This window comes from Triplophysa rosa, linkage group LG3, assembly GCF_024868665.1.
Source record: "Triplophysa rosa linkage group LG3, Trosa_1v2, whole genome shotgun sequence".
Taxonomy (NCBI): domain Eukaryota; kingdom Metazoa; phylum Chordata; class Actinopteri; order Cypriniformes; family Nemacheilidae; genus Triplophysa; species Triplophysa rosa.
The window spans coordinates 6,808,980-6,822,484 of NC_079892.1; the positions used below are offsets into that span (position 1 = coordinate 6,808,980).

Here is a 13,505-nt window from a genome sequence, read left to right on the forward strand (position 1 = left end):
TCTTACGATGCTCTTAGGGCTTAACGATTACTCCAGAGCACTCGTAGATCTACGATGATTTTCAAGTGCTACTTAAGTTACGATGCTTTTGGGTAACAGACCGTAATATTAAGATCACTCGTACGGTCGTTTTTACGATCAATTTACGATGCTTTTGGGAAACGCAGCCCTGCTCAGTAGATGGTGCTGCTGTCCTCCTCTCAAATTTCAAGTAGCGCTCAAGTGATCCATAGAAACGGAGCTATTGCACATCTGAAGACAAAGACAACGTCACAAATCGTATAGGAAGACTTATCAACTCTACATCCTAGCAAAACTAAATTATGTCACATTTAATTCCTCCTGTTTCCGCTTACATGTCAAATAAAATGTCTATAAATAAAATGAAATAAGTTATGATATCCACCATAATATCGATTGTTTATGATTGTTACTTTGGTTCGTTTGTTCATTACATGCAAACGATTCAGCTGTAGGACACGCCCCTCGAATCACATGACAGGTGATTGGTTAGAGGAAATGTACCTCCTCAATTTATGGCTTCATTTGATGGAGCGGTGCAAACTGGTGCGTGTGTGAAACATCATCTGAGGGGATTTAACTTCAGTCGGGATCGGGATTACCTTTGTTACAGGTATGTGTTATTTTACATGCATCATTTAACCGTTCCTTTCTTGTCTAAGTTACTTAACGTTTCGTCACTAAGAAGCACCAGTTAACTTAGTCGTGTCAACGTGATATCATGAGGAATATTTACATTTACATTTAGTCATTTAGCAGACGCGAGTTCAGGGAGCAATAAGCGATATGTCATACAGGAGCAATAATACAATATTATAGTAATAGTAATATGCCACCATAAAGTTTGTATTCAATAACAATTCAATTGTTCATCGTAGTTTATGTATAATTATACACGTGTATGTCATCTCTGTCATTTGGCATAAAATAGTTCGTTTTTTCAATGCATTTGTGCAGTACACTTCATCCCCACAGTTCACCTCAGGTTTTTTTTGCTTTCTTTAACTTTATGTTTTTACTTTATAACGTTAAAGGTTATTGAAAACCCATACCCCCATATTTAGTTTTATTGTATTTATTGCATTAATGTTGTTACGTTATATATTATGCCACTCTTGTATTTATGATATACTGTATAACTAGAACAGTAAGTTGGAGAGCAAGGATGGTCACTGACCAGAAAATTCACCTCACCAGTCAAATCCTGAAGGATCTAAATAGATAACTGGGTCAATGTGTAGGATGAACTGTCTCACGAGCCATTATCTGATTATCTTATTATTCACCAAAATATTTTGCTATTTGTTCTGCATAAAGTGTGCTGTGCTGCGATGGGAATTTTAACTTGATAGTGACTGTGGTTCAACAAAGCTGTCTGTGAAGATCATGTGCTCTGAGGAGAGGATAAAGGCTTTTGTGTTCGTCCACTTCCTATGGCTTATGAAAACAGCACCCGATTGTATTGCTCTTTGATCTTAAAGTAACTAGTTACAGTGCTTGCTAAATTCACAGATATTGCTGTTTATTTTCAATGCACTTTGGGAAAGAGTGTGATGTCTTGGATATTTTAGATGCACTAATATTAATCGTCTCAGAACCCTGAAGTATCATCCTGTAGGCAATGACCCTTGTCCTTTCGTAACAGGAAAGATCCTGAGGTCGTGGAAGTTAAGATATCAGTAAATAGTGCTGCCTAAACGGGCTAAATAAATAAAAAAGCTCGATAGAATTGATTGTTTTTACAACGATGTGTTGGAAAGGTTGAACAGGAGTGAACAGTTCAAGAAAACAGGCGAAGACGAAAGTTCATGGTTGTGAATGTACAGACTTGTCTGCTGTGATTACTACTTTGACCTTATTTCCATAGAAGTGCACTCAAAATAACTCGATTGTCCAGTTTGACTACATCAGTTTCATCTCTTGAATTTATTATTTGAATTTAAAATAAATTTCTTAGTAGGCAAGTATGCAGTGTGATTCATAGCGCAAAGTGGGCATGTGTATTTCCCTGGTCCCACTATAATTATATATTTTGTTTTTCAGTTGATTTTTATACGTGCCAGGTAAGAAATTTTGTTTCATTTTTTATTTGCGGTTCTTGTTTTTGTTTATTTACTTTTTATTTAAGCCGTCTTACCAACAGATGTGTCCATTCTAATTTGTATGCTGGTAGTTGACAGATAAATTGAACATGTGTCCTATAAAAAATATTAGTAAAAAAACTAACAATGAACATTAAACTCTCTCATAGTAATATTAATACTATAAATATAATATATTATTAACCGTTTGTTTTCTATATTTTTGCTGTCAAACCTTAAGACACATGTATGGTTTATCTATCAACTACCCAGTTGTGAATTCTCAACTATTTGTTACCTACAGTTCGATTGCAACTACAATCTACAACACAGTATTTCTGTCTCTTAGTAAACTGAGATACAGTGCTGTGTGGAGATCCTATGCAATATGCATTGGACTGTATTGATGTCAAGGACCTGTGGGATGGAGACGTGATGTTTGGCCCTGTGAGCAGGGCTTTCCTGTGCCGTACAACTCGCTGACATTTCACGGGCTCTGGTTCCACAGTCGAATGCACTTGTTCGGGACTGACATTTCTCTTGTTACTGTAGAGGTGCGCAGCATTCAACCCAGCTGCCAGAACGCATCCGCTTCGGTGAGTAGAGCTCTGGATGGGCCGAAGGTTGAGCCCTCATCGAACTTCCAACCACCCACACGGAACTCAAGCAAGAGTCATGAATCATCCCAAGTACAACAGGCCATGCATGTAACATCAAGCCGAGGCGGAACTGGTTTGATCACTTGATGGTAATGCGTTCGGAAGTGTTACGTAGCGTCTTTGTTAATGCGACAACTTCCTCTCTGTCTCCTGCTTGTCAGGTGATCACAGCACGTGAACCGTAAATTGCGGGGTGCAGTTGCAACTCAATACTCTTGTTATTTGAACCTGGTTTATTATAGTTGACTTAACACGTACTGTATGAAATATCCTTCATCGTGGCCGTTGTACTACGAGTTTGGGGGACAGTTACAATTGTGAGCGTAAACCTGGTTGTACCATCACAAAAATAGTCAACTCATAGTTTGTCACCATCAAGCTCCAGATCCTAAACAACGAGGCCTTGTGTCAACTCCGTGCGGCATTTATTCTAGTTGTGCCACAGGTCCACACCATCCTGTTGTCATTTTCGCAGGTGTTCTGTGGTTTTGTTACTCCGCCGCTATACTCGAAAGGCAACGTGCAGTGAAGCGAGGGATGAGCAATGCCCACGCGATATGTCTTGCCCGTCAGCTGCTTGCTGAACACGCACACACGTCAGGATGGTTTAACGCAGGGTGCTGAGTGGGGATGCTAAAGCTGCCTTTGATATTCTCATATTAAGCTGTGTTGACGTGCCGGGTTTATTGGTCTGACACGTAATGCTGATGCCACTTCCTTCCCCCGCAGAAATTCTGCCCAAGGTCTTTAACAGTATGGATTAGTTGTACTCTAACTGTACAACCTGCATAAAAATGTATAAAGGTCCCAGAAATGAACAATTTGTTGTTGTTGTTGTTGTTGTTTATTCACACTCATGTTTTCTGAACCTGCATTTGTGGTCATTTTATAAGCAGAATGTTTTTGCAACTCTTGTCCTACAACAGCAAAGCGCTAAGAACAATTTTATGATAAAGTTTATCATAAATTTAGTTCACTTGCACTATCAATAAGATTTCTGTCAGGAACGGATCGAATGTGTTTAAAAGTTAAAGTTCAAAAATGCTGTTTGCCATAACCGAAAGTTTTTCCGTCTGTTTAAATGTGATTTAGATGAGAGCTTCGGTAAATGTGAAGGTTATCGCTTAATGATAACTTAATAAATTCATTCTGTTCCTTTTGTTTGTTCTTTTTGGAATTAACTCTTATTGATTCCATTATTCAAGAAAGTATAGTTGGATAAATTCGGGTAGGGTATGTTTTAATGGGGTGGTTTACAGAACCAGGCTTATAGTCCCAGACTAACTTAATGTTATAGAAGTGTCTTGATTGAAAACAACTTGCACTGGCATATCTTAAAATATAAGATTGTTTTGTCTCAAGTTGCACACCAGTAATGGTTTATTCTAAAGTATGTTTTTAAAAACGACTTAAATATCCTGATTTAACTAAGGGCTAGTCCTGGCTTAAAAGGATAGTTCACCCAAAAATGGAAACTCTGTCGAATGACTCAACCTCAAGTTGTTCCTAACCCGTATATATTTCTTTGTTTGGTTGCTAACATTCTTCCAAATATCTTTCTTTTGTGTTCAACCAAGCATAGACATTTATACAGGTTGGAAACAACTTCAAGGTGAGTAATTAATGACTTTTCAATTATTAAGAATTTTAATTTTTAAGTGAACTATCCCTTTAAACTAATCCCTGTCAAGGAAACTGCGCCAATATGTTTTTAAATAAGACCCTTTGCACAGTTTCTCAACATCAGCAAATGTGTTTTCATATGCATATTTTTGTCTTTTCTAGCAGTCGTCCTTTTTCTTGACACATGGCATTTCAGATGGCAAACATCAAAGAACATAAAAGGAAACAGTTTTTGTAATTCATTGATAAATGAGTACCTTAAGTGATACCACCTCCTAGACATGCTCATGGTCACATTTTTCTCACATTCTGGTAAAGCATAACCATCATTCATCATTAACAACAGTACAGTTTAGCTTTACATATACAGGGACTTCCTGTAGTAGCTTGTTGGCTAATGGAAACATCCTGGATTAAATGACGGAGAACGGTTGTTCCAACGACACAGTTTGCATTCAGTTTACTAAACCAGACGCTGACTTCTAAGCGCCTGACAATATTTGAAATATGAAATGGTATTTCAAATGTTGTTTAGCTTAACCATATTCATACCCCACAGAATGGCTATGCTTTTGGTAAGATAGTTTTGACTAAACTTGTCACATGTCATTCACAAGTAAATAATGCACAAGCAGTGTGTACAGACTTTGCCTAAACTGGGTTTCTTAATTCCCAGACACTACTGTGGTCTTTTTTTGCTTGTCTTGTTTAATATTATCTCATGCTCAGGCTTGAGGTCTTTTAAAACTGGACACCACCTTAGGCTGTAACTGTATCCACCACTAAAATGTTTTTTGGATTATCATCTTATTGTACTACATAATGCAGCATATTAGAAAATACTCTCTCATGATGGAGAAATTGAACATAACACTAAGATCCAGAAGTTGAAATAAGCATGCTGTTGTTATTTCTGCTGCGTGTCTGTTTTTCCTGAATATGAAGCAGGCTTAAACACTATGCTAGAAATTTGCCTTTTCAAAACCTCCTCATGAATACTGTGGCTTAAACCGCTATGAGAAAGACATTAGAAAGATATTTAGGCTTACAGATGGCTCGTGCTGAACCTTTGTAATTCAAGGTTTTGCTGTTTACAAGTTTCTCTGTTTTTTCTGCTTATCAGAGTTTCGCAAATACAGAAGCGGTCTAAGGGGTCAGGGTCTCATTATTGTGCTGTGAGTAATGTCAGACATGTGACACGTGTGATGTCAGTAATGACAGCGATAGCAGAAGAGGCGCTAAGTCACCTGGTAACTCTTAACGTCGGGTGATTCGGTCACACTCGAGTATCAGAAAAACATGGAGGGGGGTGTTGCAGTTGGAACTCACCAATCTGCCAGCACTGTCTGTGCACAGATTTATTAACTACAATGGCACAAATGATTCATTTGACTTAAATTCAATATTTGTTTTAAGTCATGAGATAGAAATGAAACTCTAAAACTTGTTTGGTAAGACTTGTATGGTAAACATTTCAGGCGTGTCACCTCGTCTTTAAAACCGTGCCATCTTTTAATGACCGAAAAAGGACAGAACAGCCTCACCATTATGATCAAATAAAACACGGTTTCTTTTTAAGCCGTATAGCATGAGAAACAGCACACACGCCCTTATCTTCTCAAAAAACTGGGCGTGTGCGCAACGCTTGAGGTTGTACTAAATTTTCCATTTTTTTTCTGGTATTAAAAAGCATGTTATCTTCTAATGAAGAGCACCAGGCTGCGCTCATCTCTTCTTGTAATTTAACTGAAGGCTTATATTCTTATCAGCACCGTGATTATACAGTAGTCCTGCTGTATGTTTGAATCACGCGTTTCAGCCACAAATAGAGTCGACACCCTCGTATCGGGCTAAATTAAGGCGGATAATGAACGGCATTGTACCCCTTGCACCCTTTAAGCTTCCACAGTTGGCTTTTGTGACCCGCCACATGAGTGACGTGTCTGTGTTGCCCAGTTACAGTGGTGGGTTAATAAAGATGATTTAACATTTACGATGTATAATATACATTTGATTTATGAACGCAAAAGAAGATATTTTGAGATGTATTGGTGGTTTTGTGTCAATACAATGGAAGTCAATAGGGGCCAATGTTGTTTGGTTACCGACGTTCTTCAAAATATCTTCTTTTTTGTTCTGCAGAAGAAAGAAAGTCATACAGGTTTTCGAATGACATGAGGACGTATTAATGATGAAAGACTTTTCATTTTTGGGTGAACTATCCCTTTAGATGGCTTGGGTCTATTTTTAAATGTAAATCAATTGGATTATTTTATTTGCTGTGCGAAAATCAAATATTTGATCGCTCGCCGTGTTGTGTCGCTTGCTCAATACGTTTCCACAAAGGGGTTTTAGTAATTTAGAGCCATCGCTGTGCTTATTTGTGTGCGATTATGTGTGTGTACGCCTGCATATATGATGAATGTATTACACATGCCACAAGGCATGACAATAGGGTGAAACTCGACCCTGACAGCCCTTATTATTCTCAAGTTTCCCATCACCACCGAGGCCCTTCAGGGACAGTCACCCTGCCTCGGGCTTCATCAATTCAATGTCCAGCGTTAAAGAATTTAAAGAGTATTTTTATCCAAAAGCAGAAAGTTAGATGTTTCAAACCCAAGTGCGTTTATGTAGTCAAGTTACATTTAAGGGATATTTCACCGAAAATGTAAATTCTGTCATAATTTACTAACCCTCTTGTCTTTCAAAACCTGTATGACCTTCTTTCTTCTGCAGAACATAAAAGAAGATATTTCAAAGAATGTTGGCAACCGAACAACGGTGGTACCCATTGACTTGCATTGGTATTGTGTCCATGCAATAGACGTGAATGGGTACTACTGTTGTTCAGTAATAGTATTTGTTTTTAAGAGTGTTGCAAGATATCTCTCCTGTGAATTTTTTGGACTCCGCCCTCAATTTCGAAATTTGTGTCATATCACTTTCCCAACAACTGGAAGTGTGACATTTACTCATGATGTTGCATAATTATAATGACGCATTTTTGCAGGTCTCGGTGAATCAACCAGCAGATGCAGTAGACGTCTGGCGCCATGGCCTCAGATGCAAGTCACATGTTAGAAGCAGCCCTGGAGCAAATGGATGATATTATTGCCGGTAAGAGCGAGAATATTTACATTTTCATTCAACACGTCTTAAAACGTCACACCAAACTTGGCACGGATCATTTTCTGCTGTTGTAAGAAATTGGTTTGATATGCAGGAACATCAATCGTACATTTCAAACTAGCATCCGAAAATGGGTTGGGCAAATGAGATGTTCCTGTCAGTTTCCGATTGGCTGTTATTCGGGAAGTGGTGAGATAAGGATCTGCTCCAATACAATGTTTAGAATTTATCTCTTGATCTGTGCACTCTAATTCTTCTCCACCCAGCATGTGTGAATCTGATAACATGGTGTTGGAAATATTAAAAGAACGTTGTTCAAAGGTGTACTTCATATAGGGTATACACAGATCAAGAGATATGCATGGAAAACATTGTGTTGTAGCAGGACTTTATTACTGTATGCTGGATAATAAATAGAGACGAATAAAGATTCCACAAGGAAGAATTGCTGTTCATTTTATTTACATTCATCACCAACATAAAAACATGAATGTTTTCCTAATGTTTCAATGAATGGTGTTGAACTGACAATGTACAACGTTGTAAAGTACAAAGCAGATTAACAGGCAGTTTAGAGGGGGAACTCCAAACAGGGTTGTGAACAGAGAGGATGTGGGGGCTGTGTAGCCCCTTAAGCAAGCTCAGCGATTGCAAACATGATTTAACTAATAGAGGATAAATGTTTAATGTGGGAAGCCAGCAAATTAAGGCTGGGGGACGTTTGCTGTGTAAGCTGGACGGCATGCAGATGAAGGGGGCTCAGCTAACAATTGTTGTGACAGATTATAGAAATACTGTTTATCAGATATCCTGAGTTTTAATAACCTGAGGTTGTATTATGTTTATATTCAGGAATTTCACGTCAAGTTTATTTCTGGTGCTTTTTACTCTTTACTTAATGTTAGCTTGTAATTTGATATAGAAATAGTGCCATAAAAAAAGATCTGAAAATTGGTGCCTCGTGTTTCTCATTTACAAAGCTAATTACGAATAGAATTCATATTAAATAATCACATGTACCTAACATGTGTAGTGGGTTGCAAACGTGTGTGGGTAGGTTTTATTTAGCAAATAAATAAATATTTTTTAATTATAATTTATATTACTAATATACTGTAACAATTTAAGTGAAAGTTATAAATAGCATATAAATCAGATTATTATCATATTTTCAGTGTCCACTTTATATTTGGGTTGTTGACAAATAAACCGCACATGTGTCCTATGGCGTGTGACCACTGATAAATGACAGAATTGCGCCTAGAACGCTAAACCAATGGCAGTAGGTGAAGCCACCATCTTGGTATGCCCAACTAACAGAGAGCTCCATTAACTTAGTCAAAATGACTATCTAAAATAACCAGTTTTTCAGTTTATTAGGCCCGCAAAAAGTTTTTATTTCACATTTCACATTTATTTTTGTGTTTAAATTTATTGTTACTTATGGTGTTTTTTCCAATGTTTATGTTTTGGGCAGAAAATGGACATATAGAAATTAGGGATGCACAATAAATTATCGGCCTTATCGGTATCGGTAATACCGATAATAAAATTGATGACGATATGTTAAAGCCGATAAATCTTAAATCATTTCCTCTGGTTAAACTACTTCATCTGCACGCTGCTCGCAGTTAAAATACAGTACAGTACTGTCTTTCTGTCATGATCATTCACTTACTGCTATTATCAAAACATTGCTGATGTAGGTACATTATGTAGATACAGTATTTTTGAATGTGTAAATTATAGGAACAAAAGCATATTGTTTGAATCAGACTGCTGTCTGAATGCAAAGACATGTGGCTATTGAAAACATTTCTCTGGAAGAACATCTATAATTTGTTTATTAAATATACCAGAAAAGTTTGAAGGTTAAAGAATCGTTAACTAGTGTATAGTAGGCTTGGTACATGATTTTCAGGGGAAAAAAGAGAACTAATGGTCACCTTGTTTTCCGCGGTGAATGTTGTCAAATAAAGCAGTTGTCCACTTTTTGCCTTTTGTTTCAGTCTTAGGGAATTTTATATGAATATTTAGATACTGTATATCGGTTATCGACTTCCATTGTTAAAGAATTATCGGTTATCAGCCAAAATGTACATATCGGTGCATCCCTAATAGAAATCAATGTATAGAAGTGTGTGTTTTTAGCACACTGTTGTAATGGATCAGTGGGTGTGACAGCAGAAATTTAGAACAAACTAACAATGAAGATAAATCTCTCTTATGCTATATTACACCGTGTCTATGCGACAAAAGACAATAGAATGCATTAGAACCCATTATCATTTTAAAATTTGTCCACACTGGATGCGGCGTGACAATCCCATTAGAACAAGCCATGTGCCGTGTCGTGTCGCTTCGCCGCCGGTCGTGTCAGGTGTAGACACGGTGTTATTAACCATTTGCTTTCTCATCTTTTTCCATATGACACATGGTACGGTTTATTTGTCAACTACCCATTTACACATTGAATATTACAACATGATGCTGTTTGGTTCATTGAAAGATTACAAAGCTTATGATTTTATTCCTGACCAAAACATAATTTACACTAAACAATCAACTTTCATAACAGTCTGAAGAAAAGTACAGGTCATCGGTTATAATTCCACTTGACGTAAGCATGACATGCCAAATGTTACATATCAATAATCCGGGGATTATAATTCAATCACTTGTGAATTTATATGATTAGAAACCATGATTGATTAATAATCAAATGTTATATGTGGTAAGAGACTTCATACCATGAGGCTCAACATGGATATAAACTTTAAATGAGTGTCTGTCTGTCTGTCTGGTTTAAGATTGAGAGGCAGAGATGAGATTTGTCTGCAGGCATTTGTGTCTCTGCAGATCTATTTTCATCTATGTTCATTATTTTGAAAGATTTGTAAGAGTTCCTTAAGGGCCTTGAAATGCCTCCACCTGCTGGTGACAGCAGGAACGTCTCATTTATTATGAGTGCTTTTATGAGCATTTGTTCGCTCTGTATTTAGCTTATCGTGACCATACCAGTTGCTTAAATCTGCAAACAGAACTTCAAACTAGAATTATATTTTTTCATGATTAGGAAATGCGTTAGTTGGTTTATCATCCACAATGTCCAAATTTAATAGTTAATATTTTCGTTTAGTTAATATTAAGTTAATATATGTTTTAAAGTTAATTTTTTTTTACATAATGTTCATTATCTTTTAGCAATAACTATAATATAGAAGACATACATTTCTTGTTTTGTAATATTTACTCCTGGAATCTCCAGGTTAGGAATATGGTTCTGTATCTGGCACAGCCGCCCTTCTCCTTCATTAAAGGAACCAGTGAGGTCATTAAATCCCCTCAGCCAACCAAGAAACATGCGCCTGAATTTGTGTGCATTTGTACATTAAGAATTGTTCCAGATTTTTTTCCATGCATATTACACTTGTTTCAGACCACCAATTTTCATGTACTTTACATTTAAAGCTGTGGTCATATTAGGCTAAGAAGTATTTTAATTAAAGAAAAACTTGTAATACTATATTTCACAAAAACTGTAAATAAGCCATTCATAGGTTGATTTCCCTGAAAAGTGTAAACTCAAAACATTGCTGTGTTTGTTTATTGATCAACAGTGGTGGAGAAATGATGACCCACTTCTTCTTTAAAATGTAATTACGAAGCTTAACAAAATCCTACATCACCGGAATTTGTGCCATTTACAATAATGGAAAATGGTGGGAAATTCTGGCGATCACAAAGGATAAAAAGTGACACTCATCCAGTGTCAACCGTCTCGCTGTCTTCTAAGTGTTGACTGTCTTAAACTAACGGATCGATGTCATCAGATGCTTTTAATGTAGTGTTATAGAATCCTGATGGTTTCCAGATGTCCTGTAAATTTCTTATTCCTCAGTTCTAGTATCCAGATGGAGACGGTTGGATGTGTTGTAGTGCTGGATGATGGAGGCGACACGTGGCCGCAGTGGCGTGGGTGATGTCTAATATGATGTGATGATGTATGACATGGCGTGATGGTCCATCTCCTCTGCTCTTCTTCTTTCTTTGTTCCGCCTCTTAAGACACTATTTGCTTTTGGTATCAGACTGTTCCTTAAGCACCTGATGCATTTGGAACACAATACAGTCGGATGACATTTATTTGATTGCTAGGCTTTATGGAAATTTCAAGGCGTAAAATAATACAGGTTTATTCATCTACTGAACTTTGTGTTTTTTTATAGTATTTTTCTTCCAGATCGAAACTTGTGTCCCACATGAGCACCCAGGTGTGTCCGGACCATAAGCCCCCAATTCTTCACGGTCTTGTAATAAGTCTGTTTTGTTTTTCCACAGGCTCTAAGGCTGCGGTTGAGTACAGTAATGGGCTGTATGATCTGGGTTCTCCCGTGAGCGTCGGGCCTCTGCAGATTCTGCAGTTGGCTGAGGAACTGCGACTGGCTCTGGAGCTGCAGGTCGGAGAGGAGGGCCGTACCTCGCTGCGCTCCCAGCTGCCCTGCAGCACCGCGCAGACCCTTATGGACTGGCTGGAAAGGGGATCGGTAAGCAGCGTTGATGGGTGACGTGACATGATTATGGATTATGTGTGGCATCATTTACTGATGCAGAAAATAATGTACTGTGTGTTTTGCCACTAATTTACCAGGGTAACTATTTATACCAAAATGTTTTAGGTCAGCTTATTCACCCTTTTCCAACTTAAATTTTTTTTCCATTTTTCGGCACAATTGCGGTGAAATCTTTAAGCAACATAGACATGAAATGTTCCGACTGTTCAGTATCTTTTCCCATCTTCCCCTGAGTGACTTTCTGACCCAGTGTTTGTGTGCATATACGTATATGTTGCTCAAATGTTTTTAAAGACTTTGGATCTCCTTTGAGACAGTATTAGGGCTGCGCTTCCTGCCTCCCTCTCTTCACTTTTTCTCTCACTGCACCATTGTTTTCTCCTTATTTCTCTTCGCTCGCTCAGCTCGGTCTCTCTTGCTGTGCAAAAATACAGTCTGGTCACCTTTAGCCAGAATTTGTCATCTTGTGTCTCCTGGGTAAGTTGACATTGACCCTTTTGAAATTTATGCTCGTAGATCAGTTTGGTGATGTGTGACCTGTTGATCTCTCGCTGTTACTCGTTTTTGCCGAAAACAACCATAAGACTCATTTATTTTGGTATTTGAATGGAAAATGCTTTTACATGATTCTGGTCAGCTGCCTGCCCTGATTCACTGGTCAATGAACACAGAAAAACATTGATGTAAGCAACCTGTTGGCGAAGCACGAAGATCAATCAGCTGTTTTGTTTTTGTGGGGTAGAGGGGTGGGTTAAAACCTTACACACACACACACACATGCTCGTGTCCCTCTGAACTCGTCTCTGAGCAAGATCAAACGCACGTGGTTGCTAATTACAGCTGGTAAAAACGGCGCAGGAAATGCGATCACGATAGCAAGACTCCAGCATTAGAGGGGCTGGATTCTTACTTTGTTCTTACATGTAAAATCTGGCCTGTGTTTACGCACAATGATGCTTGTTGACGACACTGCAGCATGGTTGGAATGTTGGCGACGGCTGCAGAATTGAGATAAGAATGGCGTCTTCATCTTATCACTGATCTGAGACCTGTCTGAGGGGCACGTGCGACAGGCGTCTGTCTGATAGCATTAAAATACATCTGGGGTGGTTTATGAATGCATTTGCACATTTGTGTATCTGGTGTGGACCCAACCTCACAGCTGTCAGGATCAGAGACTCAGCCAGGTGCAGCGCCGCTCTCTTTGGACAAGTTACGTGCTGCACTAATAAGACACATTCGCCTCTGCTTGATCTCAGGTGGCAACCTTTAATACTACTTGATAGCTCGACATAATCGTGAGTTCCCACTCGAGAATGTGTTTTTTGGGGTTGGTTTAAAGGAAAGTTCCCAGGCAGCATTTGAGCGAAACTGCACAGTCGAGTGATAATCTAATGAAAATAGCCAAAGTGGCAT

The 13,505-nt window shown here is 38.2% G+C and overlaps 1 protein-coding gene across 2 annotated transcripts in view; it reads left to right on the plus strand.

Moving 5' to 3' along the window:
- The first annotated feature begins 519 nt into the window (after window positions 1-519).
- Window positions 520-13,505, plus strand: part of ppfibp2b (PPFIA binding protein 2b) — a 38,334-nt gene continuing 25,348 nt past the window's right edge. For both annotated transcript variants that reach the window (XM_057329294.1, XM_057329296.1), the window contains exons 1-3: window positions 520-634; window positions 7,398-7,504; window positions 11,857-12,062. In XM_057329294.1, the coding sequence (XP_057185277.1) occupies window positions 7,441-7,504; window positions 11,857-12,062 (270 nt within the window). In that variant the 5' untranslated portion in view covers window positions 520-634; window positions 7,398-7,440. The remainder of the gene's footprint in view (window positions 635-7,397; window positions 7,505-11,856; window positions 12,063-13,505) is intronic.